Source organism: Triplophysa dalaica, chromosome 3, assembly GCF_015846415.1.
Source record: "Triplophysa dalaica isolate WHDGS20190420 chromosome 3, ASM1584641v1, whole genome shotgun sequence".
Lineage (NCBI taxonomy): Eukaryota > Metazoa > Chordata > Actinopteri > Cypriniformes > Nemacheilidae > Triplophysa > Triplophysa dalaica.
The window spans coordinates 21,927,520-21,949,644 of record NC_079544.1 but is presented as its reverse complement, the minus strand read 5'-3'; the positions used below and the strand labels follow the sequence as shown (position 1 = coordinate 21,949,644).

The 22,125-nt window shown below is 37.9% G+C and overlaps 1 protein-coding gene, 1 long non-coding RNA gene and 3 other non-coding genes across 9 annotated transcripts; 4 read left to right on the top strand and 1 right to left on the bottom strand.

Annotated features, from left to right (window-relative positions):
- Positions 1 to 1,792: 1,792 nt before the first annotated feature.
- trnap-agg (transfer RNA proline (anticodon AGG)) lies at positions 1,793 to 1,864 on the top strand. Its single transcript has one exon. It is a non-coding gene; the product is annotated as a tRNA-Pro (tRNA).
- Positions 1,865 to 2,397: 533 nt separating this feature from the next.
- On the bottom strand, positions 2,398 to 2,469 carry trnaw-cca (transfer RNA tryptophan (anticodon CCA)). Its single transcript has one exon. It is a non-coding gene; the product is annotated as a tRNA-Trp (tRNA).
- Positions 2,470 to 2,573: 104 nt separating this feature from the next.
- On the top strand, positions 2,574 to 2,647 carry trnai-aau (transfer RNA isoleucine (anticodon AAU)). Its single transcript has one exon. It is a non-coding gene; the product is annotated as a tRNA-Ile (tRNA).
- A 1,302-nt stretch (positions 2,648 to 3,949) lies between these two features.
- On the top strand, positions 3,950 to 22,050 carry pfkpb (phosphofructokinase, platelet b). Of its 5 annotated transcripts, none has more exons than XM_056743299.1 (22): positions 3,950 to 4,181; positions 6,566 to 6,639; positions 7,104 to 7,181; positions 7,754 to 7,943; positions 8,585 to 8,750; positions 8,979 to 9,023; positions 9,102 to 9,210; positions 9,426 to 9,521; positions 9,862 to 9,954; positions 10,388 to 10,513; positions 12,971 to 13,035; positions 13,138 to 13,207; positions 13,459 to 13,605; positions 14,245 to 14,315; positions 14,423 to 14,510; positions 17,047 to 17,199; positions 18,658 to 18,822; positions 19,354 to 19,415; positions 19,533 to 19,644; positions 19,914 to 20,013; positions 20,491 to 20,596; positions 21,436 to 22,050. In XM_056743299.1, exons 1-22 carry the CDS (start codon positions 4,097 to 4,099, stop codon positions 21,581 to 21,583), a joined length of 2,349 nt encoding a protein of 782 aa, XP_056599277.1. In that variant the 5' UTR covers positions 3,950 to 4,096; the 3' UTR covers positions 21,584 to 22,050. The 5 variants fall into 5 exon arrangements, with proteins under 5 accessions (XP_056599277.1, XP_056599276.1, XP_056599275.1 ...); XM_056743298.1 differs by lacking the exon at positions 17,047 to 17,199 and adding an exon at positions 15,364 to 15,516; XM_056743297.1 differs by having other exon boundaries at positions 3,950 to 6,639.
- Positions 11,072 to 12,964, top strand: LOC130417644 (uncharacterized). Its single transcript, XR_008906202.1, has 3 exons — positions 11,072 to 11,218; positions 11,295 to 11,578; positions 11,713 to 12,964. It is a non-coding gene; the product is annotated as an uncharacterized LOC130417644 (long non-coding RNA).
- Positions 22,051 to 22,125: the final 75 nt, after the last annotated feature.

Sequence of the window (22,125 nt, the reverse complement as noted above, 5' to 3'; positions counted from 1 at the left end):
ATCATATCATATAATAAAATGGAATAGAAAATCAATAAAATAACCAAAAAAAAAATAATATAAAAAAAAATACAACAAAAACTTAAAAATGCCCAGTAAAGTTAATAGCTGGGTTTCAGTCACGTGATTATGATGACGCTCGAAGGCGGGGCGATTTCAGATGGAGGGCAGGAAGTAAATATGGAGAATACGTCTATGGAGGAAACCGTTGCGGAGAGTCCGTATTGTATGAAATTAGGACCAGTTTCAAGCAAAATATACAAGGAGTTAGTAAACAGATATGTTGGTCGATGATTGAAATTTTATGTCGAACTTGAAGATTTGCCAACAGTGGATGCTGTTGACATCACCAACTATCTATCATTTTGACTATTGTTATAAGTGTGGTCTTTGTAAGTTCTGGCTGTTGTTTAATATAAATGCAAACATTAAATGCCATTGAGAAGACAGAATTATAAATGGTGGTTTATTTACAATATTAGATTTTTCAACAATTGTTATAATAAGAACATGGTGTGCAATAACAGATTAGATTCCATTTCATTACATATAATACATATAGCCAGTACAATTGGACTAGTCACTAGCCCTCGTCACTAGTTTTACACAAGTGTAATACTTTTATCCACTGGTCACTAGTCACGCTGCTTCGGTTCGGAACTTTCGGCTGTCTGTGTCAGATCCTGGCTCTCATCTGTCTGTTGGAGATCCAACATAGCCTCTGCACATTTCGACCGTCTTTGTTGGTCTTCCTTGAGCGTCATCCTCTGCTCTCGTTTGAGAGATGCCTCTGATTTGGGTTTAGTTTTTGGGGACCTTAGGTTGACCGTCGGAGCCCAATCTACCGACTCAACGTCACCCAAAGCGCTAGGGCAGTCAAAAAAGCCCAAATGAACTGCATATTAAACATACTGTTAACTTTATAATAATTACTAAGTAAAGAGCATTTAACGAAAACCGAATGCTATATAAACACAGACACAAAAAACAATTTGGCTATATAACATAACCTCCGACGAAGTGGTCGCTGCACACACGGGCATTAACAGACTCTGCTCCTCCCGACCGCAGAAGTTCGTTAAAAATCCACTTTTTACGGCGTTGTTCTGTGAACTTTTTACATTTCTCACATTTATGAGTGACAATCTTTGGTACTCTGTAAAATCCTTTTCTCTGTTTGAACGATTGGAGCAGCCGTAAACTACACAAAACATTGGCATTTTTTCAGACGGCACTGGCAGATCCTCAACTATTTTACTTCCTGCCCTCCATCTGAATTTCGCGCTCTCACGATGCAGCATCGTGACGTCACGTGAAACCAACCTATTGGTCTCAAGCTAGCGTTAGCTAACTATTTACTGCAGCAGCAGCTAACGTTAGTTAGCACTGACACTGCCCTAGCATTTGGTATCGTTTTTTTAAGATCCAAATTGGTACTTTTTTAAGGATTTAATTAGACGTTGTTAATTTGTTTTTAGCTATCAATTATAATGCCCATCAGTCGGTTTTTTTAAGAACATTCAAGAAAAGACGGACGAGGCTGACTCATTTTGTACGCTTGAAAATAGCGAGAGATGTTATATGTAAGCTTTCAAGTTCATCGGATAATGGGTGTTTTATTTAACTATCAAATACTAGCTGTGTGTTTATAAGAATGAGGTCAAAGATACGTGACACGAACGTGAGTGAGACAGGGTCAGATGTACTTGCCGTTAGTATAACAAGTAAGTTAAACGCATGCCGAATTGTTTTTCAATATATTAAGTACGATGATTTCGAACTATCATGTATCGGCTCGTTGGTCTAGGGGTATGATTCTCGCTTAGGGTGCGAGAGGTCCCGGGTTCAAATCCCGGACGAGCCCTCCTTTTCAGTATCTCATGAATTGCGAGTTCTTTATCTGAATAAGTTAAAATATCTTTAAACTATTTTTTTAAGTTGACGCTCCTTAAATTAAGTAAAGTAAAAAACGACAAGAAGATTAATTGTCAGCATATGCTTACAGTGCCTCTCTGTGGTGGAGTAAAATATACTACCTCCCAAACTGTAATAGATGTTGTGACAAATACCCAATACTTCGTAAAATTTTTATATTTAGTTATGCGGTATATGTTTGAGTAAATTAATAATGTGTAAGCTGACACTTTTCCCCAGTGGGTTAGAAAACACCAATATTTTACATGATGTGTACGTTATCTAAACATTGGGTTATTCTTAGAAACATTTTTTTGATTATCAGCCATGTAACGTTTCACATTAGTCTCCGAAACTGAACCCTCAATTAGAATGCTGTTGTGATCTCTACTTGTCAAAGTAACACACACTGGATCTCTGGCCATTATGGTGAATTACATTCACATTTCAAGACAATGTGCCTAATCAAAAATTATCTTATATTGACCCCGACGTGATTTGAACACGCAACCTTCTGATCTGGAGTCAGACGCGCTACCGTTGCGCCACGAGGTCAGACGCAATACGTGCTCCAGATTCAGAACATCTTTTTATAGCAACCAGTCTGTGTCCTCTAACCTTCAAGTTGTGATATATCCGTAAATAAACCGCTACGTCATGGCCGGTTAGCTCAGTTGGTTAGAGCGTGGTGCTAATAACGCCAAGGTCGCGGGTTCGATCCCCGTACTGGCCATCATCGTTTTAGCCCATATGATTACCTTTGTTACAGGCATTAAGTGACTTTCGGCGACATGAGCCAATTTTATGTTTACAAAAAAATCCGATTATAAACCACATCCGGGAATTAAAGCTAATTAAAGATCACAGTTTAAACATTTAAATGCTATCGAACTGCTATTGCTGGTTTTTACAGCAAAATGTTAGATGCTCAAGACGCAGTTACTGTACTAGTCTCGCACGTAAAACGTTGTTTTGACACAACTGACGAAAAAAGTGGATTCCAGTTCGTCACCGCCTCTCCTGCTGATCTATATTCTCACCGACAGAGGGGAACATAGCTTAACCTTTCCCCAATGACATCTCAGTTATCTTTACTCTAAGCAGAATGTCTTCGTCTATAATGTGTATCTTTCATTTTAGCAGCAAAAAATGAAAAAAGCTGAGTAGCATTACATGTGCAGTGGAGGTCATGCAGAAAGAATGACAAGCACTTAATTTAGGCCACTTGTCGCAGTGATGACGCCACAGCTTGAGCTACAGCAACTGTCATACAGGTCATGTTTCATTCACTCTTGCTCTCCATATCTTTGCACTTTGTGTGCTTATGGCCTTAGGGATAATAGACGAGAGGTAGACGAGATGGGTTTACAAATAGAAGACATATCTGAATCAGAAAGAGCTTTATTGCCAAATGTGCTTCACACACATCCAACAAAATTAGGATAGTAGCACACGACCATAAAACCACGCAGGGCTATGTTTAATTCACAAGGTGTGTGGCCTGTTAAAGTCATGAAATGTGATATATAAGTCATCAATGTTTGATCAACATGTTTTGTCTGCAGGTTTGTGTGATGCTTTTGTTCCACTTTTTGACCTTTTCCTGTGGCAAACCTGTCTTCCCATCTCTTATGACAAACCAATGTTCTTTTTCTCACACATGCACGCACAATTGGTCACATGTCAGTTTCATATATCAAATTTCTTTGATCAACAATTCAGAGCTGTGTCTCCACAGAACAGAGGTTCGCGTTTTTTCATTGGATTATTCAGGCTCTAAGACTTTCTAAATGGGTCACAAAAACTTTGTTTAATCCCTTCTTCGATTATAATTTGTTGTAATAACTCAATACAACAGCCTTTTGTAGGTGTAGAAATTCATAAAAAAGGTCACAAAGGAGTATTTTCTAGTCTAAACTTGGAAATCAATGTAATTAATCCCAATTTTGGATATCCATTGGTCTGAATTCATCTAGATGAGACGTGATCTGTAGCCTTATTGCTTTATAATGCTGTCAATCTAGAAAGGGGCGGTAACGTTAGATGCACGAGAGTCTGCGAAGCGCACGTCCGACACCGGAGGAGAATTAACCTGCAGAGCTTGTATTCTCTCCGGCTACGTTGAGCACTTTACCCTGGCATTAAAGCCGTTGGTTTGTATTGAGAAGATATACGCATAATAATGACGGACTCCAAAAAATTCATCGAAAACCTCTCCGGGGCAGGGAAGTCTATTGGCGTCCTGACAAGCGGCGGAGATGCGCAGGGTAGGCTATTTTTTTCCGGTAAAGAACGACACACCAGTGTCACGGGTGCCTCGTTTACTTGACAATAAAGCGACAAACTGATTCTTAAATGTTTAAGCTACATTTAACGGTAGGCCTATTGCTTTTATTTAGCATATAAATGAGCATAACAGAATCGGCGCAAGATGGTTACGGTGGTGCAGTTCTGTGCCTTTAAACTGACATCAAACTGCCGTAAATACTTTTTGGGGGTGGGTTCCAAAATATACTGAATCGCGAAATCAAAAAAACTGATGCCGAATATATAGGCTATATAGATTTAGAACAGATTAACATGCAAGTCTATAAATAGTTATTTAACAAAGCTTAATGATGTCATTAAATCAATGCAAACCCAATAGTGTTGCGCTCATTGCCGATGCGCTCAAGCGTCATGACAACGCGTAAACTGGGTGCGCTCGGGCGCAATTGAAATAACGCAGAGCAAAAAAATAAACAAATAAACAGAGGACAAAAACTGCATTGGTGTAAGGTCATTATCTGAATAAACGTTTTGTTCACACCGGCATTGAAATAACTCATCATGGGTAAATATTCAGACATTCAAAAGGATTTTGCGCATGTTTTTTCCTCACCGTTTGATGCGCACCTGTGGGATTCCTGCATTCATTATGCTGCTCACGAATACGAGCGCGTGATGTCGGGCAAGAAGCAAAGCGGTCGCTGCCTCTGACTCCCTGCCGTGATCACGTGGGAAAATAACCCTAACCGCATCCCTTAGGGGTTTCAATAGCAGGAGGATAGCCTAAACTTCCGTTCAAAGCCCCCGGGATCGTCTTTAAAAAGAGCATCAAAGCTATACATTTGTCATCATAGCATGCGTAACTGTAAACACAACAAGAAAGAATTCAATATGACAGTGTTGTGTGACTTTGTTTACAAATTGTCTGACTCTCTTCAAGAAAATTGTAGTGACATGATATATTGTTAAAGAGTGTTGTGGTATCAACTCAACAATGAATGAATCTATAAACTGATGAAGAAATTTAAACGAATAACAAAGAAGGATGTTTGGATGTAGTGTGGATGTGCAGCCGAACTTGTTCGCAGGTACTGATACAAACACTTGACTATGTGCACTTTGGCAGTGTTATTTCAGATGGTTTTGATAGTCTGAGGTCTACTGCGAATTTCCTTTGAAACAGAATCAAATGTTATTTGGGGGAAATCGCTTATATTTTTATTCTATGTTAAAGCAGTTTTCACCACAGATGTGGTGCTGTGTGTGTCTCTTTCAATAAGCAGAATATTCAGTACTGAAACCACTAAAACTAGGTTTGAAAGATGTATACAATAAAGTGCTTGAATTGTGTCATTGGCAAACAGAAAAGCAAATTTTGTGTTTTGGAAAGTATAATAATAAACTTTATTTTTCTAAAGCGCCTTTAAAGTGCATCTCATAGCTCTTTACAAGTCAAATTCAGTACTAAACATTCCACAGTTTTGAAATTGAAAAATAAAAATAAAACCTACCAATATAAAATAAAAGAATCAAGTAAAAGCTATCATAAATACATGTGTTTTAAGACGAGATTTAAAAGTGCTTAGAGATTTAGACTGCCTTATCTCATTCGGAAAAGCATTCCATAATTTTGTAGCTAAAGAAGAGAACGCCCTATCACCCCTCGATCTCAACCGGGTTGGTGGAATAGTTTAAAGTTTTGGATGAGCGAAGGTCACGCACTGGAGTATAGGAGATTTAAAGCTCAGATAGATATGGAAGTGCAAACCCATGCAAAGACTTAAGAAAGCATTAAGATTTTAAAATCAACCCAAACCTAACGACTCCAAAATAGACGGGATATGATCACTTAGCATAGATCTTGTCAGGATTCTGGCAGCAGAATTTTGCACAACCTGGAATCTGTTTAGGGTAGATTTATAGACCCCAGCCAACAACGCATTATAAAAGTCGATACGGGAAAACATAAAGGTGTTAATCAACCTCTCAGCGACAGAGCCAGCCAGGATCAGCCGTAATCTACTGATATTGCTAAAATGAAAGAAGGATGTTTTAACAGTATTGCCTGAATCAGAGTCACTTTTGAGTTACCCACTTTTTCATCTCTGGTGACACTACGTTTCCTAGCAACGGTCTCTAGGCAGTAGGTCTCCCATCACTATGGGTTAGGGTGGACTCTAGCCTCAGGGGAATACATGCTTTATTTGACTTGTTGGGTCACAGCACTATAGAAACATAGTGAGCTTAACCTCCACATCTCCCTCTACCAGCTTTGCATCACTGACCATGTATGTCACATGCAACTTCAGTAGCAAAGCACTTTGTGAGCCTATACAACATTTTTTTTTTAACTCTTTCTTTCTGAACTTTTTTCTTCCCGAAGGTATGAATGCTGCCGTGAGGGCAGTTGTCAGAATGGGAATCTACGTAGGAGCAAAAGTTTATTTCATCCATGAGGTGACTTTCTGAGTCTCAGTCTCAAATTTTTTAATATGATTTAGAAATTCAAATCCCGTGTGAAATCCCAAGTGGATTGTTAAAATGACAGTTCAAGCGAAAATATCATCTTTTATTTGCACTCATGTCGCTCCAGACCTGTGTGACTTTCCTTCCCCCTCAAAATACAAAATGAGAATTTGCTGAAGAACGTTAGTTGCCAAACAACATCGGTTTCAATTTGCCTCCATTGTATGGACACAAAACCACAACATTTCTCAAAATATCTTCTTTTGTGTTCCACAGAAGAAAGGGTCATAAACTGGTTTTGAATGACATGAGGGTGAATAAATGACAGAATGTTCGTTGTATTAACATACGTATGAAAACTTGAAACAGATAAAAGACCCTCCTGTTGTTGCTTTGGACGAGAGAAAAAATGAATTCAGGTTTGTTTTTGTAACAATGAGTGGATTGTGTCAAAGGGGTACCAGGGCATGGTGGACGGAGGTGAAAACATCAAAGAGGCATCATGGGAAAGTGTTTCCAGCATGTTGCAAGTGGTAAGCAAATTGTCTTATTAAAAAACACACGTGACTGGACAACAAAACCAGTCTCATGGGTCAATTTTTAGAAATGGAGATGTTTACATAATCTGAAAGCTGTATAAATAAGCGTTCTTTTGATGTATGAGTTGTTAGAATAGGACAATATCTGGCTCAGATACAAACCAATTTGCTTTTGAAGTTGTTAATCGGGCTCTGTGGCAGGCCTTCCACTCGCAAACATAAAGTTTTTATATATTTAAGGTAGGAAATTTACTAAATATTTTCATGGAACACGATCTTAACTTAATATCCTATTGATTTTTGTCATAAATGAAAAATCTATAATTTTGACCCATACAATGTATCTTTGTCTTCTACTACAAATGTTTCCCGTGCTACTTAAGACTGATTTTGTGATCCAGGGTCACATACATACATTATAAACATAGAAACAGCATTGAGCAAATACACAAACTTTGCAAGAAACGATTGTCGTACCTGCATTACAAGATCAGTCTTAGTTGTCAGCTAATATTCTCTTTTGAACATGACATGACATTTTTCTTAAAGGCTTTGTGTGCGTTTAGGGTGGCACAGTGATTGGCAGTGCCCGTTGCAAGGATTTTCGTTCCCGGGAGGGACGTTTGCATGCGGCTTTAAACCTGGTGCAGCGGGGCATCACCAACTTATGTGTGATTGGTGGAGATGGCAGTTTGACCGGTGCTAACCTCTTCAGGGAGGAGTGGAGCGGACTATTGGATGAGCTCGTCCAATCGGGTAACAGAGTAGGAGGAGCTTGGAAATTGGAATAATGTCTGTCAATTGTTTCTATGGTGCTTTTCAGAATTTTGAAAGTACAAAAAAGCTTCAGAAACTACATTAGCAAAAAATGGCAATTTAAAGACATTATATAATAAGCTTTCAAGGGATAGTTCACCCAAAAATGATTTGCTCATCCTCTAGTTGTTCCGAACCTGTATAAATGTCTTTGATCTCTTGGACACAAAGAAAGATATTTTGAAGAATGTCAACAACTGAGATTTCTTAGCCACCATTGACTATGGTTGTCAATGGCGCCCCAGAGCTGTCTGCTTTCCTAAATTCTTCAAAATGTTTCGTTTTTTCATTCAACGAAAAAACAATTACAAGAATATCATTCTATGGTAGTCAGTGGTGCCCCAGAAATGTCACTTGCAAACATTCTTTCAGATATCTTTCTTTGTGTTTGACCAAACAAATAATATAGGTTTGGAACAACTAGAGGGTGAGTAATTCATGACAGAATTTTCATCTTTCAAAGAAATGGCACATTAGAGGCATAAGAAAAACGCAGTGTAGAATCCTTGTTCAAATCTTCGTATTCCTTTTTTATTTGTCACTTTTTACCGTCTTTGCATTTCTCTGTTTCTCTCACTCAGATCAAATCAGTGAAGAAGCTGCTCAGATTCATTCTACGTTACATATAGTCGGGATGGTGGGCTCAATAGACAACGACTTCTGCGGGACAGATATGACTATTGGCACTGACTCCGCATTGCACAGGATCATAGAGGTGGTGGATGCGATAATGACCACAGCACAGAGGTATATACAGACACCAGCCATCTATCATCCATTCTTTTCCATCCAACATCTCCTCACCCTCTTCCTCTCTACATCCATCCATAACACATTGATCGATACACATTCCTAGCTTTTCAAATATAAATTTCATTTGCATACATTTTGAATATCAAATACACAGGACCGCACAGTTTATAGATTCAATGGCATTAAAGATAATTGAACGTCTTTTTATGTTATGTGTTTTAGCCATCAAAGGACCTTTGTGCTTGAGGTCATGGGCAGACACTGTGGGTAAGACCCTAGTTTAGTACCACCACGCAAAATTCATATGTAAATCAGTATAAACTATTTGTTTGTCTATGTGTGTAGGTATCTAGCATTAGTCAGTGCTCTCGCATGTGGAGCTGACTGGGTCCTCATTCCAGAAATGCCTCCCAAAGATGGCTGGGAGGAACAGATGTGCCAGAAATTATCAGAGGTAACACACGCGCGCACGCACGCACGCACACACGCACGCACACACACACACCTACAGACAAACACACACTCAATATAATCATTATGGCTGAGAGAGCGACAGACCGACGGGGGAAACGCCATCAGCTCTGATGCAGTCAAGGATGTGAGTACAACCTTCCTCTGTTCACACCGGTGAGAATGTCTCTGTGTGTTGCTGCTTCTTTTCCCATGTAGAATCGTGCTGATAAGAAGCGGCTTAATATCATCATAGTAGCAGAAGGCGCAATAGACCAAAACAACAAGCCCGTAACCACAGACCATATAAAGGATGTGAGTAATGCACCACCTGCAAACCACATGATATGTACCGTCTGCACATGTATGCTTGATGAGCCTGCGGTACCGTAACTTCACTGCTCTTAATGCATCTTCTGATAAATTTCAAACAATTAATGAAAAACAGCAGAGAGCATAGAATGCATTCCTGTGTCCTTTATTACTTAGTATGTCCTAACAGGACATTTTTTACTAATGGTGTTTTTGGGTTGTTTCCAAGTTTGGTCTGATTTGTAATTTTAATAGTAAATATATTTGCAGCTGTCATTAAAAAATGCTGGATAATGTCTGGGACACCTCAGTGCGGATTGTTCTTTGATTTGTTTGCGTGCAGCTGGTGGTGCACTGCTTGGGATTTGACACCCGGGTCACCATCTTGGGCCACGTCCAGAGAGGAGGAACACCCTCTGCCTTCGACAGAATTTTGGTATGTTCCTTACTTAAAGGAAAAGTTCACCCAAAGGTGAAAATTCTGTCATCTTTAACTCACCCTCAAGTTGTTTCAAATCTGTAGAAATGTCTTTGTTCTGATGAACACAGTTCATCACAGTTATTTTATACGTTTCTTTGGGCTGTTGAACAGATATTTAGAGAATGTAGGACAGCTCTGGGGCACTTTTGACCACCATTTTCTTTTTCCTACTGTGGTAGTCAATGGTGGCCAAGAACTGTTTGGTTGCCAGCATTTTTCTAAATATCTCTCTCTCTGTGTTCATCACTTAAACTGATTTTGAACAGTAGAAAAAGACAGAATTTTTATTTTGGGGTGGATTGTCCCTTTAACTAAGTTAAACAAAGGCCTTTTCCTGGCAAGCACAAAAACTTATTGTTTCCAACATTTGAAATGTCTTCCTCTTTAGGCAAGTCGTATGGGTGTGGAAGCTGTGTTGGCCCTGTTAGAAGCGTCTCCCGGTACCCCGGCGTGTGTGGTGTCGCTATGTGGGAACCAGGCCGTCAGGGTTCCTCTGATGGAATGTGTTCAAATGGTGAGAAATAATCGCCTTACTTTAGTTACCACATTTAGTCACTTTTATGTCAAAATAAATGAATAAAATCTCTAAATTTACAGTTTTGTTTACAATTGCTAGGACACATTTGTCCATACTTTGGTGACTTTTGCACAACTCTTCTCACAGTGAGCACAACAGTAGTATGTGTGAGCTAAACTGTGGCTTTGGCACAAAATGCAGTCATTGATCACTTCTTTCAAATTTCATGAATTCTTTTCTCACTTAGACACAACACTTGCCAAAACTCTGTATACTTACAGACTAACTTGCTCACATCTAAATACTCTTTTCAAAATTGTTAAAGTTGAGTTCAAAACCATAACATAATACAAATTTAATAAGACAGCGATTTTCTGTATTTCTACAATGATATTTGATTGAAATGTATTTTGATTCTAAAAACTAAATGCTATCAAAACAGTGGGACCAAACACAGATGATTCCAGTTGTAGCTAAAGACCTACAAATGTGTCACTCCTTTATGTCATTTTATTACCATCTATAAAAAAGAGGAGAAACTAGGTTTCATTTGAATTGTAACATAAACATGGAACAAACCAGACATAGAGAAGTGGTCGAAAGAGGACGAGGAATACGTATGCGTGGTGGAAGAAGAATAAGAGGAAGATCAAGAGCTGTAGTCTCAGATGAGATCAGGGCAACTATAATTGGTAACAACAGGTAAGTTGTATTCTACGAGAGCATCCTTTCAAAACCTACTTGTGTGTAATTGTTTATGCATTTTTGCTTACTGTAGGACCCAACGGTGACCTCCCAATGGTGGGAGAGGGAAGATGCTCACTGAGTCTTAAGGAAACTGCAATTGTTGATATGGTCATTAGAAACAATGCCATCAAACTCACAGAAATTCCAGAAAGTGTGTTGGCAGACAACATCACATTTGAAAATATTCACAGTATCAGCATGACAACTATTTCAAGAGTCCTGCAAAAACATCACGTCAGGATGAAGCAGTTGCACACTGTGCCTTTTGAGAGGAACTCTGACCGACTCAAGCAACACAGGAACCAATACGTCCAGGTAAAATGACCATAAAATACAGAACAGTTGTTTGACAAATACAAATGCACCCAAAGACATGTTTTAGGTGTAATATATGTTACTGTACTGTAATATACTTATTCTTCTGTTGCCTTCTGGGTTACGTCATTTAGAGAGTCATGGAGATTTAAAGCAGGCAAACCCCACACGTTTTCACTTTTGTGGATGAGGCTGGTTTCAACTAGGAGGCGAGGAAGGAACCTAATTGGGAAAAGAGCCACAGTGGATGTCACAGGACAGAGGGGTGCTGACATTACAATGTGTGCTGCATTATCCACTAATGGACTGCTGTTACACAGACCGCTTATTGGGCCAAAAACTCTGAATGCCTTCTTTCGTTCCTGGATGACCTCTATGGAAGGGTTGTGGTAGGTGAGGAAAGGAATGCAGTGAGGAAAAATCAGCCAACATTTATAATTGTATTGGACAATGTGGCATTTCACCACTCTCATGCAGTCACAGAGTGCTTTGCAGCCCATCCCAGGATGGTGTCACCTCTCCTCCCACCTTATTCTGAATTATTTTCCTCGTGGAGGTGGAAGGTTTATGACCACCATCCCCATGATCAAATGTCCCTTTTGGATGCCATGAATGCAGGATGCCTGGAGATTTCAGCAGAAGATTACCAGGGATGGATCAGGCATGCCAAAAGATTCTTTCCTAAGCTTTTGCCCTGGAAGACATGTGTGATGTGGATGAGAATTTGTGGCCAAATGCAGAGAGTGGAGTTGACTAGCATTCCTACCATATCTGTGGATGGTGTGAATTTTTGTACTTGGCAATAACTTCTTAAAAAAAAAACGTACAGCATCATGTCTGATTACTGTAGTTCCTGTAACATATAATGCCGTAAACAGTAGAAAGGTGTTTTTCTTTTACAGAAAAATCTGTGTTTACCGTAATGGTACCTGTTGTTAGTGTTTTTAAGGTCATTGTTTTATAGATAATCAAGTGTGTTTGTTGACTGTCAAGCTTTGCTATTGTTATGAAAGAATGAGCTGATTTGAGAAATGAATGAAGTGCTTTGATAGTTTTAGTGAATTTTTAATGTGAAATGAACAGCTGTGCCAAGATGAAAGTTTGTTAGGAGAACTGTGTGAAGACTTTTACAAAAGTCACCAAAGTAGCCTATGGAGAAATGTGTCCTAGCAATTGAAAAAAACTGTAAGAGAGTAATTATTTCTAAAAGGTTGTCACTTGCTTTGTATAAACCACACCGAGCAACAGTCCCAATTCTGACTCTAGGTCAGTCAAAATGAAAATATCATTCAGCCAAAAAACAAATACTCTGTTGTGTGCAATCTATTGGTTTAAGGCTCTATTCGGAGATTGGTTAGAGGTTTCAGGTGTTTGTTTGTTTGTTGAATGCAGACTCAGGAGGTGCAGAAGGCCATGGATGAAAAAAGATTTAAAGAGGCTGTAAAGCTACGTGGCAGGTAAGACATGCAAATCAAGATTGTGTTCTAATCCAGTGCACTTTTAATGTAACACTAAGTGTACCAAATGTGCATCTTAAATTTTTCTCTGCAACATTTTAGAAGTTTTGAAAACAACCTGAAAACCTACAAACTCTTGTCTCACCACAAAACGGACGATGAGCTGCCACATGTAAGCCACTCAGTCAGTATGATAGATAGATGCGCGTTATTTCTCAGACTCAGTTCACATGAAGTAAAGCATGTCTGATAGCTAAGTGTGTTTCTCTTTTATTGTGTTGATGTAGATGAAATGAAGAATGGCCAGCATCACGAATAGTCTAGAAGAGAATGTCTTTTGTCAATAGTGTAGATGTCTTTTGATGACTGAATGATTGTGTGTTTTGTTGTGAATGTGTTTTTATACTCTCCTCTTCTCTCTAGAGTTCATTTAATGTAGCCGTGTTGAATGTTGGTGCTCCGGCAGCAGGGATGAATGCAGCGGTGCGCTCAGCGGTCAGGGTGGGCATTACCGAGGGTCACACTATGTTTGCGGTCAGTGATGGATTTGAGGGCTTCTACAAGGGGCAGGTAACATTACACACCTTCACGCTCATTCTACTGCAGGCAACACTAGATTACTGAGATTTTGCACATTTAGTTCTTGTATGCAAATCAAACTCTTGCCAAAGGAGATAAACGGTAATGCTTACGTGAAGCCCATTATTCCTTCCCACAATCCCCTTCTGCACTGTATTCAGTGCCATATTTACCTCAGTGCAGCATTACAGATTCATCACATTCTTCATTCTAGATGCTCTTTCAAAGCACTTTTGTGGAGATTTTTGGTCGAATGGTTTCAGACTGACATCATGGGGTCGCTCTGTTTGTGTAGGTTAGAAATGTACATATTTTTTAATTGATAGAATTGTTTATTATAAAGGGTTAAATGTATTATAATGTATTTATTGTGACCCTAATCATGAAGAAAAACACCATATTTTAACAGTGTTGAATGTGCAAGACATTTTGTTCTATGTAGCATAACAGAGTATATGAAGAGAAAAAAGTTGCTTTACATAAAAGGCAAAATAAAGCTGATAAATAAACGTAGTGCTGCTATCGAAAAACACATTGTGAGTTGCTTTCCTACTTCGTTAAAAGTCATTTTGACAATTTTATATATACAAATATAAAGAACTTTTAATCTTTTTTTATTTTCTCTGCTAGATAAAAGAAATAAAATGGGGGGATGTCGGAGGCTGGACTGGTCAGGGTGGCTCCCTACTAGGGACAAAAAGGTAGAATAATAAGTCTAAAAGCCTAATTCGTATAGTTTAAAATTGATTGGTATTTTGTATGTTGTCATAGTAACAAAAAATGTGTTTTTCTGAAACATCATTTCTAGAACCCTTCCAGCAAAGCATATTGTAAAGATTGCAGAACAGATGAGGATTCATAACATCAATGCTTTACTGGTTATTGGAGGATTTGAGGTATGTCATTTTGTACGGATTTACTTTGGAATTATTATTTCCTGGACAGCTTTCTTGCATTGCTGTGTTATAAATGTACTGTATTCTTTTTTATTATGGCTCTTTTAAATATGTTTTTTTAGAAAATATAACATTTTACATTTATGTACTGTATATGATAAATCATGTGAAAAATCTAATCAAGCCCTCCTACATTATATATCATTTTTTCCAACATTATATGAGTGTTTTATAGTATTTATTATATTGTACAGTATATATATAGATGTATATTTGTAGGAAAGAATCAGATCTAAATTTGCATTTATTCTGCAATTCTAACAAATGAACTGTTTCTGCATTAAACTGTACAGTTAAGTTAACATTAAGTTATACGACTAAACTACTTACATTTTATCATGAATATAAAAGCAATTATTTTTGTTATGATAAATAATATCTTTTTGCAATCATTAAAAGGGAAGCGAATTGTGTGTTTGCAAAAGCACCTTTGTGATACTCTGAGTCTATTCAAATCTGATGTGAGTAGGTCAGCTTCGTAACGCCAGTGTTATGCAAGGGAGAGCGGCCGCGTACGTACTGTGTCACACACTCCAGAAACCTCTCTGTCTATGTACTAATTCATTTCCTCCTAGAGCGATATCACATTTCTGTCATTTCATATTCTTACCTTAACAATCAAGAGATGATACTCTGAAAGACTAGAAATATCAATATATGGATGGTATTCTCTCATTCTCATGTAATATCATGTAATGTCCATCAGCTTGGGCATGGCTCTCTGCCCCTCTCCCCTTTTTATGACTACCTTTAAATCTGGTCAGTGACCCATAAGCCCTTGCTCTGACCGCAGGCATATATGGGACTTATGGAGCTGCAAGCAGCTCGCTCTAAACACGAAGAGTTTTGTGTTCCCATGGTGATGGTTCCGGCCACTGTGTCCAACAATATTCCCGGCTCTGACCTGAGCATTGGGGCAGACACTGCCCTCAACGCCATCACAGACGTAAGACGTCACAAGCTTGTGCTGAAGTGTGTGTGTTGTGTGTGTGGTGGTGGGCATGTACTGTTGTTTGTCACGATCACTGTTGTGTTATATAAGACATGCTGAGATGTCGTGGCTGAGGATGGCCAACTTTCCCACACAGATTAACATTTTTGTCACATACTATGGACCCTACTGTATACGATACAACAGTTGGGTTAGTTTAGCTTGAGGATATATACAGTACTTGTACTATATGCATCTATGTACTTGTACTGTATATTCTATAGGGGCCATTCACATTTTGCCTCTTTTGCGCATGCAAGTTCGTTGTTAGTTTACATGAGATGAAACTGGATTTAGTGAAGTATTGCTTTATTTCTTGTGAACAATTTACCTCACAAAAATAAGTGTACTTCAATTTATTATGAATACTTAAGTAAAGTGCAAGTATATTTTAAGTGTACTTGTTTAAGTCAGTATTGTCATATCAATGCACTGGTAGGATATGTATTAGTAAATATTTTCTGGTAGTAGCAATAGTATACTTTTAAAGGGGTCATAATGCACAAATATGTATGAGGAGTTACAGCTAGTCTGTTTACGGTAACTTCTACAAGTGAAATAGTACACTGACAATCTACTTAGTTCGATACATTGTATTTTGGTTTATGAAAGTAAACTAATATGTAAGTGTAATTTTAAGCATATTTCCGAGAAATATATATAAAAGTAGACTCAAAGTACAATTTCTTATCCTTGGTTTTCTAATAGTACACCTAAATAAGGGTGTGGTGGGTGTAGGTAAATCTGTATTTGTGGAGAAGAGGTATAGATTTGATGGTGCGAGGTTGGTGGTCACTTCAGCCCGATTGAATCAGTGTGTTTGGGGAGAAAAGCATGTGGTCACACAGCACAACCTGGTCCCATTCTGTTTGTGCTTGTGTGTATACGTGTTCGTTCCTATCAAAGGTCTGGTCCACAACAAATTATTCATTATAATCAGAGTCACAAAACAGTGTATCATCAGGTTTGGTATTAAAAATTGCAAATTGTATTTTGTGTTGTGACTATAATGCTTGCACTGCTCATTTAGTTGATCTTTTAAGGTTTAATATGTTAATATGGACACCACTTTTAATAGACATCAACTTATATTATAGACAATAGACATTAAGTTATATTCCTTCAATCTTTCATAATGTTAAATTTAATTGAACTACATGTTGTTTTGAACCTGGCCTGATATCTTGCTGTATTCTAAATGGAAATATTGTGGTGTGCTGCTCAGGGTCTGCTAGTGCTGCTGGTGCATTCAGATGGTCGCACTTTGTTTCGGTACATCGGCTCAATCTCTCGATCGCCATTTATTCCGTGGAACGTCATGCCCACGTAACAAGTTGAAGCTTTCTGTGAATTAAGACATTGTTCTGCCACGATTCACTGAGAAATGAAACCCAGGGGCCAGGTGGCTACTTTTGGCCAACTCACCTCACACTCAAACAGTATCTGTAGTTGTGCCTCCATCCTAATTTATATCCACTGCTGCAGGCCTTTGAGAGTTTACTGCAGCTGTTGGATGCCCGCAGCAGTTATCAGGAGTTCAGTGTGCCCATGTGCATGCTGCCCGCCACCATCAGTAATAATGTAGCCGGCACTGATCTCAGCATCGGAGCCGACACCTCACTCGATTCCATAGTGGAGGTAAGACCCGAACGCCCAGATGTTACCATGACGATTAGAACAGAGTTGGAAGCACAATAAAGTTTCTTTAAGGGCGCACTAAGTACTTTGACAGCTCTTGATCTTCTAGACAGCTTTTCTATGGACAGTAATATAATCTTTGTATACATATATTTTTAGCAGATGCTTTTTTTAAGTTGCTTACAAATACTATTATTTAAAGAAATAATTCACTTTCAAAATATAAAATTCTGTCATCATTCACTCAACCTCTTGCCATTTCAAACCTGTATGAACACAAAAGAAGCTATTTGGAATCACTTGCATTGGTTTTGTGTCCATATAATAGAAGTCAATGGGACCAATGATTTTTGGTTACCAACATTGTTCAAAATATCTTCTTTTGTGTTTCGCAATAGAAAGAAAGTCATACAGGTTTGAAATGACAACATGGTGTGTAAATGATGACAGAATTTTCATTTTGAAGGTGAACTATTTAGTGCAAACACTTCTTTAAACTATGAATCCAATGCTAAAGATAAAACAAATTTCAGTTATTGGTCAAATTGCGAAAAATTGTGTTCGAAATCGTCCCCTAACCTTAATTCACTTTGCATTGGTGGGTTTGTAAAAATGAATGAATGTATCTTTTGAGCGATTGCACGAAATGTCAGTTTGACTTTAACTCACATAGAATAGACATGTACGTAATAATAAATAATAAAGTGAAAAAGTACTTAGTGCACCTATAGGATGAATCTAAAGTCCACAACACAAAATTTGTTTATTGCTTTATTCTGGCTTTATTTCAGTATTCATAAAAAAATCTGTTTAATTCTAATGTATTTGATTATTGTACTTTTGATACCCACACTCCACACATTTCCAAAGGAAGCACATCTGGGAGGTCATTTTAGACATTTGGACCGAATATTATTCTCAAGTAATGTTGTTTTTCAGTGAAGTCCCATTTCAATATCTTCTTAAGAACTAATAAACTTCAGAGGTGTTACATTATCTGTGCTTAGATCACACAGTGTTTATTCCACTGCAGGAACAGATGTAGACCTGAAACCATTGTTTCAAGTTTATTATTTTCCCAAGATGCATGGCGAACATGGCTGGTCACAAATCAAAAATAACTAAAAACAGCAGAACCACATGCATGCTCTTTGTTGTAGTGAACTTCCCTTTTGGTAAAATCGGACATAAGTTGATAGCTGTGCTTTGAAACAGTATCTGGTTTAACCTGCTGGACCATCAAAGACCAGCTATTATTCTAAAACACAGCTACAACCTCAACCTGGGTAGCTAGGCTATGTGTGTGTCTTGCACTTGCACTGTCATGTCTTGTGTTCTTTGTGTAACGTGCCGTATGATTGAGTCTTTATGACTGTGCAGTGTGTTTGCATGCGTGTGAAGGAGAAAGATAGAAGATGTTTTTTCCCCTTAAAGCATTACAATGTGTGTGCGTGTTAGACGTGTGACCGCATAAAGCAGTCGGCCAGCGGCACCAAGCGGCGGGTGTTCATAATTGAGACGATGGGCGGGTACTGTGGTTACCTAGCGACCGTGGGGGCACTGGCGGCAGGAGCCGATGCAGCCTACATCTATGAGGAATCGTTTGACATCCGTGACCTTCAGGTGAGGGAGGGGCAAAGACGTGTTTACTTCTTCCATGGTTACTACCATATATTACTGAATGTAGATTTGTATTATTTGCTACAGTATATTCATACATGTTTACAATGCAGAATGATAATAGCATGGTATTCTTTGAAGTAATTGTAATATCATGGTTTTCTGATGTCTTTTAAAAATGTCAATGATAATTTACCGTAATATTTTTATATGTAACTACATATATCAACCATGATAACTGGATTCCATTCACTGCACATTATAAGGTCATCTAAAACAGTTGAAAAGTTTATAGACCCATCATGCTTTGCATTGTTTCTTGTAACAGTTTGTATTGGAGTTGATGCTGAGCATGGGGTCAAAGATCATATCTGCCCCCTTCTGTGAGACACTTGCATTGCAGTCTACTGTCCTTCCCCGTCCTCTGTCTAAGCTTCCCTTAACGCATAGAGGAATATTTAGCAGTGTGTGCTATTTAAGAAAGGAGAGAGAGTCTACGTCACGCTGAGTTTTTATAAGTGCTCTATTTTTCAGTCTAACGTGGAGCATTTAACTGCGAAGATGAAGACCGGCATCCAGAGGGGTTTAGTGATCAGGTATGAGCTATAAGTCTTACTCATGTGTTGTGTCAAGTAGATGTAGTTTGTGAGCTGAAGATTGAGTGTATGAGTGTTTGTGTTAGTGTTTTATTGTGTGTTATGTGTGTTACGCAGGAATGAGAACTGCAGTGAGAACTACACCACTGACTTCATCTATCAGCTGTACAGCGAAGAGGGCAAAGGAGTGTTTGACTGCAGGAAGAATGTCCTGGGACACATGCAGCAGGTACAACACACAAACCATCTTTTATAAGCATTGTATTTTCTGCTCTCTAACAAGAACCCTACACTTAAAGGAACATTTTACCCCAAATAAAATGTTTGTAGAGGCATTCTTCCAAATATATTTCTCTGTGCTTATCAGAACAAAGACATTTATTTATGATGACAGAATGTATATTTTTGGGTGATCAAGACAGACTGATTCCACATCATTTTAGATGTAATTGACATTTGGTTTTCAGTTTGGAAAGATTTATGTATTTTGTCCTGTAGGGCGGCGCTCCATCCCCCTTTGACAGAAACTTTGGCACTAAAATTGCAGCTAAAGCCATGCAGTGGATCTCCAAGAAGCTCAAAGAGTTTTACAGAGAGGGTGAAAAGAGATTATTTCTTTTATATGACGTTATATATAAGAGAAACTTTCTGAAAAGGAAAAAAAAACTAAGACTGTTTTAGTTTGAAATAGATTTTGTTAACGCTTTACAATACGGTTGAAATTGTTAATATTAGTTATACTTCAAAACGTTTTTTGTTTACTTAATGTTAACTTTAAATGTACAAATTATATTTTTTAAATCAAAAGTTTTCTGTGTAAAACATTTTGGTAGTGCTGAAATATTCAGTGTTAACAGAACATATTTTTTTAAGACTTTTAAGGTGTTTATATTCATAGTTATTTACTATCACAGTGGACTAATTTTATTTTGCTCTACATTTTGCTTTCCTTGGCTCAGGGGAAGGTATATTGTCATCTTTTTGGAATAAGTTTCAAATCACAGAACTCTTGTACAATTTTGTACAATCTTATACTTTTTTGGAATTGTTTTAAGAGTGTGTGTGTGTTGTGTAGGACGTGTGTTTGCGAACACAGAGGATTCAGCGTGTTTGCTGGGAATGAGACGCAGGGCACTTCTCTTCCAACCTGTGACACAACTCAAGGATGAGACAGATTTTGTGTAAGATCTGACATACACACACAAAATCAGAATTTCCAAAGTTTCAATACAAACCTCAAATAATACTCAATTTTGTTGTTTCTTGTGTTTTCTGTATTTTCTTGAACTAAAGTCAAATAAATATAAGGATTTTAGGATTGTTCTTATGTATAGTCAAGGTTTCTTTCACCATAGGCAACGCTTTTGTTTTGGTATGGTTTGCTATTATACTTTTACTTAAATTGTTATGAATGGCTAAGCTACAAGTAGGTCACAGTAAATTTACATTTAGTCATTTAGCAGACGCTTTTATCCAAAGTGACTTACAAGTTGAGTAAACAATGGAAGCAATTGGGTCAAATAATAGGACAACAAAAGCATAAGAGCAATAAAACATCTCTCACAAAGCCCACTACAGTGTACAGAGCCAAGTTTAGTTTATCTAAGTATGCTTTTTTATTATATATTTATATATTTAAAGATATAGAAATCAAAAATGCTTGTTCAGGTGCTGACGGAAGAGTTGTTCTCAGCCGATTCTTAAAGATGCCGACAGAATCTGCTGATCGACAGTATTACAGTTTACAATAAAAGTTACACCTAAAATGTTACATTTGTTGCAAAGTTATATTAAATGTTACATTTGTTGCAAAGTTATATTAAATGTCACATTTGTTGCATTCAAAATGTTGCAAGTCTTATGTATCATATTACATGTAATTTAAAGTGTAGATTGTAAATATATTGGACTTAAAATGTTTACATTACATGTTAAAGATAGGATTTTCATGCACCTTGTCAGTATGAAAGTCAAGACATAACCCATAATTTAAGCCTGACACATTTGCACTGTTTTTCAGTCACAGGATCCCAAAGGAACAGTGGTGGCTCAGACTACGGCCACTCATGAAGATACTGGCCAAGTACAAAACCAGTTATGACGTGTCCGACGCTGGCCAACTGGAACACATCGTCCCTCTGAGAGCTAAAGACAACTCTGCTATTTAAATGAGCTGTGTGTGTAAAAACATGTCATTCTGCAATATATGTATTGAACCTGTGGGACCTGTGTTAGCATTCCGCAGCAGATCTATTGACCTGATCTTTAACCCTAACGAATAAACGTATAAATCAGTGCACATTAAAAGCCAAGAAATATACTAGCTATGTTGTGACAAAGTCAGTTTAGTTTCTTTAGCCTTCAGCTTTTTTCTCCAGGTTATGGGGATTCCATTTTGTGAATAGTCAAGAGTTACTTATATTATTAATAGTAATAATGTGCAGATCTTATTTTTAAATATGGTGAAATTGTTCTGCTTGCATGCAGTGATACGCCTCATGCACTTTCCACATCTTATTCGGTTTTGTTTGCGCAGGCCGTTTGTACCAAAGCAGATGTTGCGTTAGTGTAAATGTTTTTCCTCCAATTTATTGTGTGTTTCCAACCAATGATGCATAAACTCCTTTAGAATGTATTACGTGTGGCTTTATTTGTTCTATCACAGTGGCTCAAAATTTGCACACGATGCAATTTTTAAACATTTTTGGTA

Excerpts from the sequence above, each read along its gene's own strand:
- pfkpb (XM_056743297.1), top strand. The coding sequence starts at position 6,469 with ATGTATGTCACATGCAACTTCAGTAGCAAAGCACTTTGTGAGCCTATA. Across the intron at positions 9,955-10,387 it reads CTGCCTTCGACAGAATTTTG|GCAAGTCGTATGGGTGTGGA; the intron begins GTATGTTCCTTA and ends CTTCCTCTTTAG. Across the intron at positions 19,416-19,532 it reads CAGAGGGGTTTAGTGATCAG|GAATGAGAACTGCAGTGAGA; the intron begins GTATGAGCTATA and ends TGTGTTACGCAG.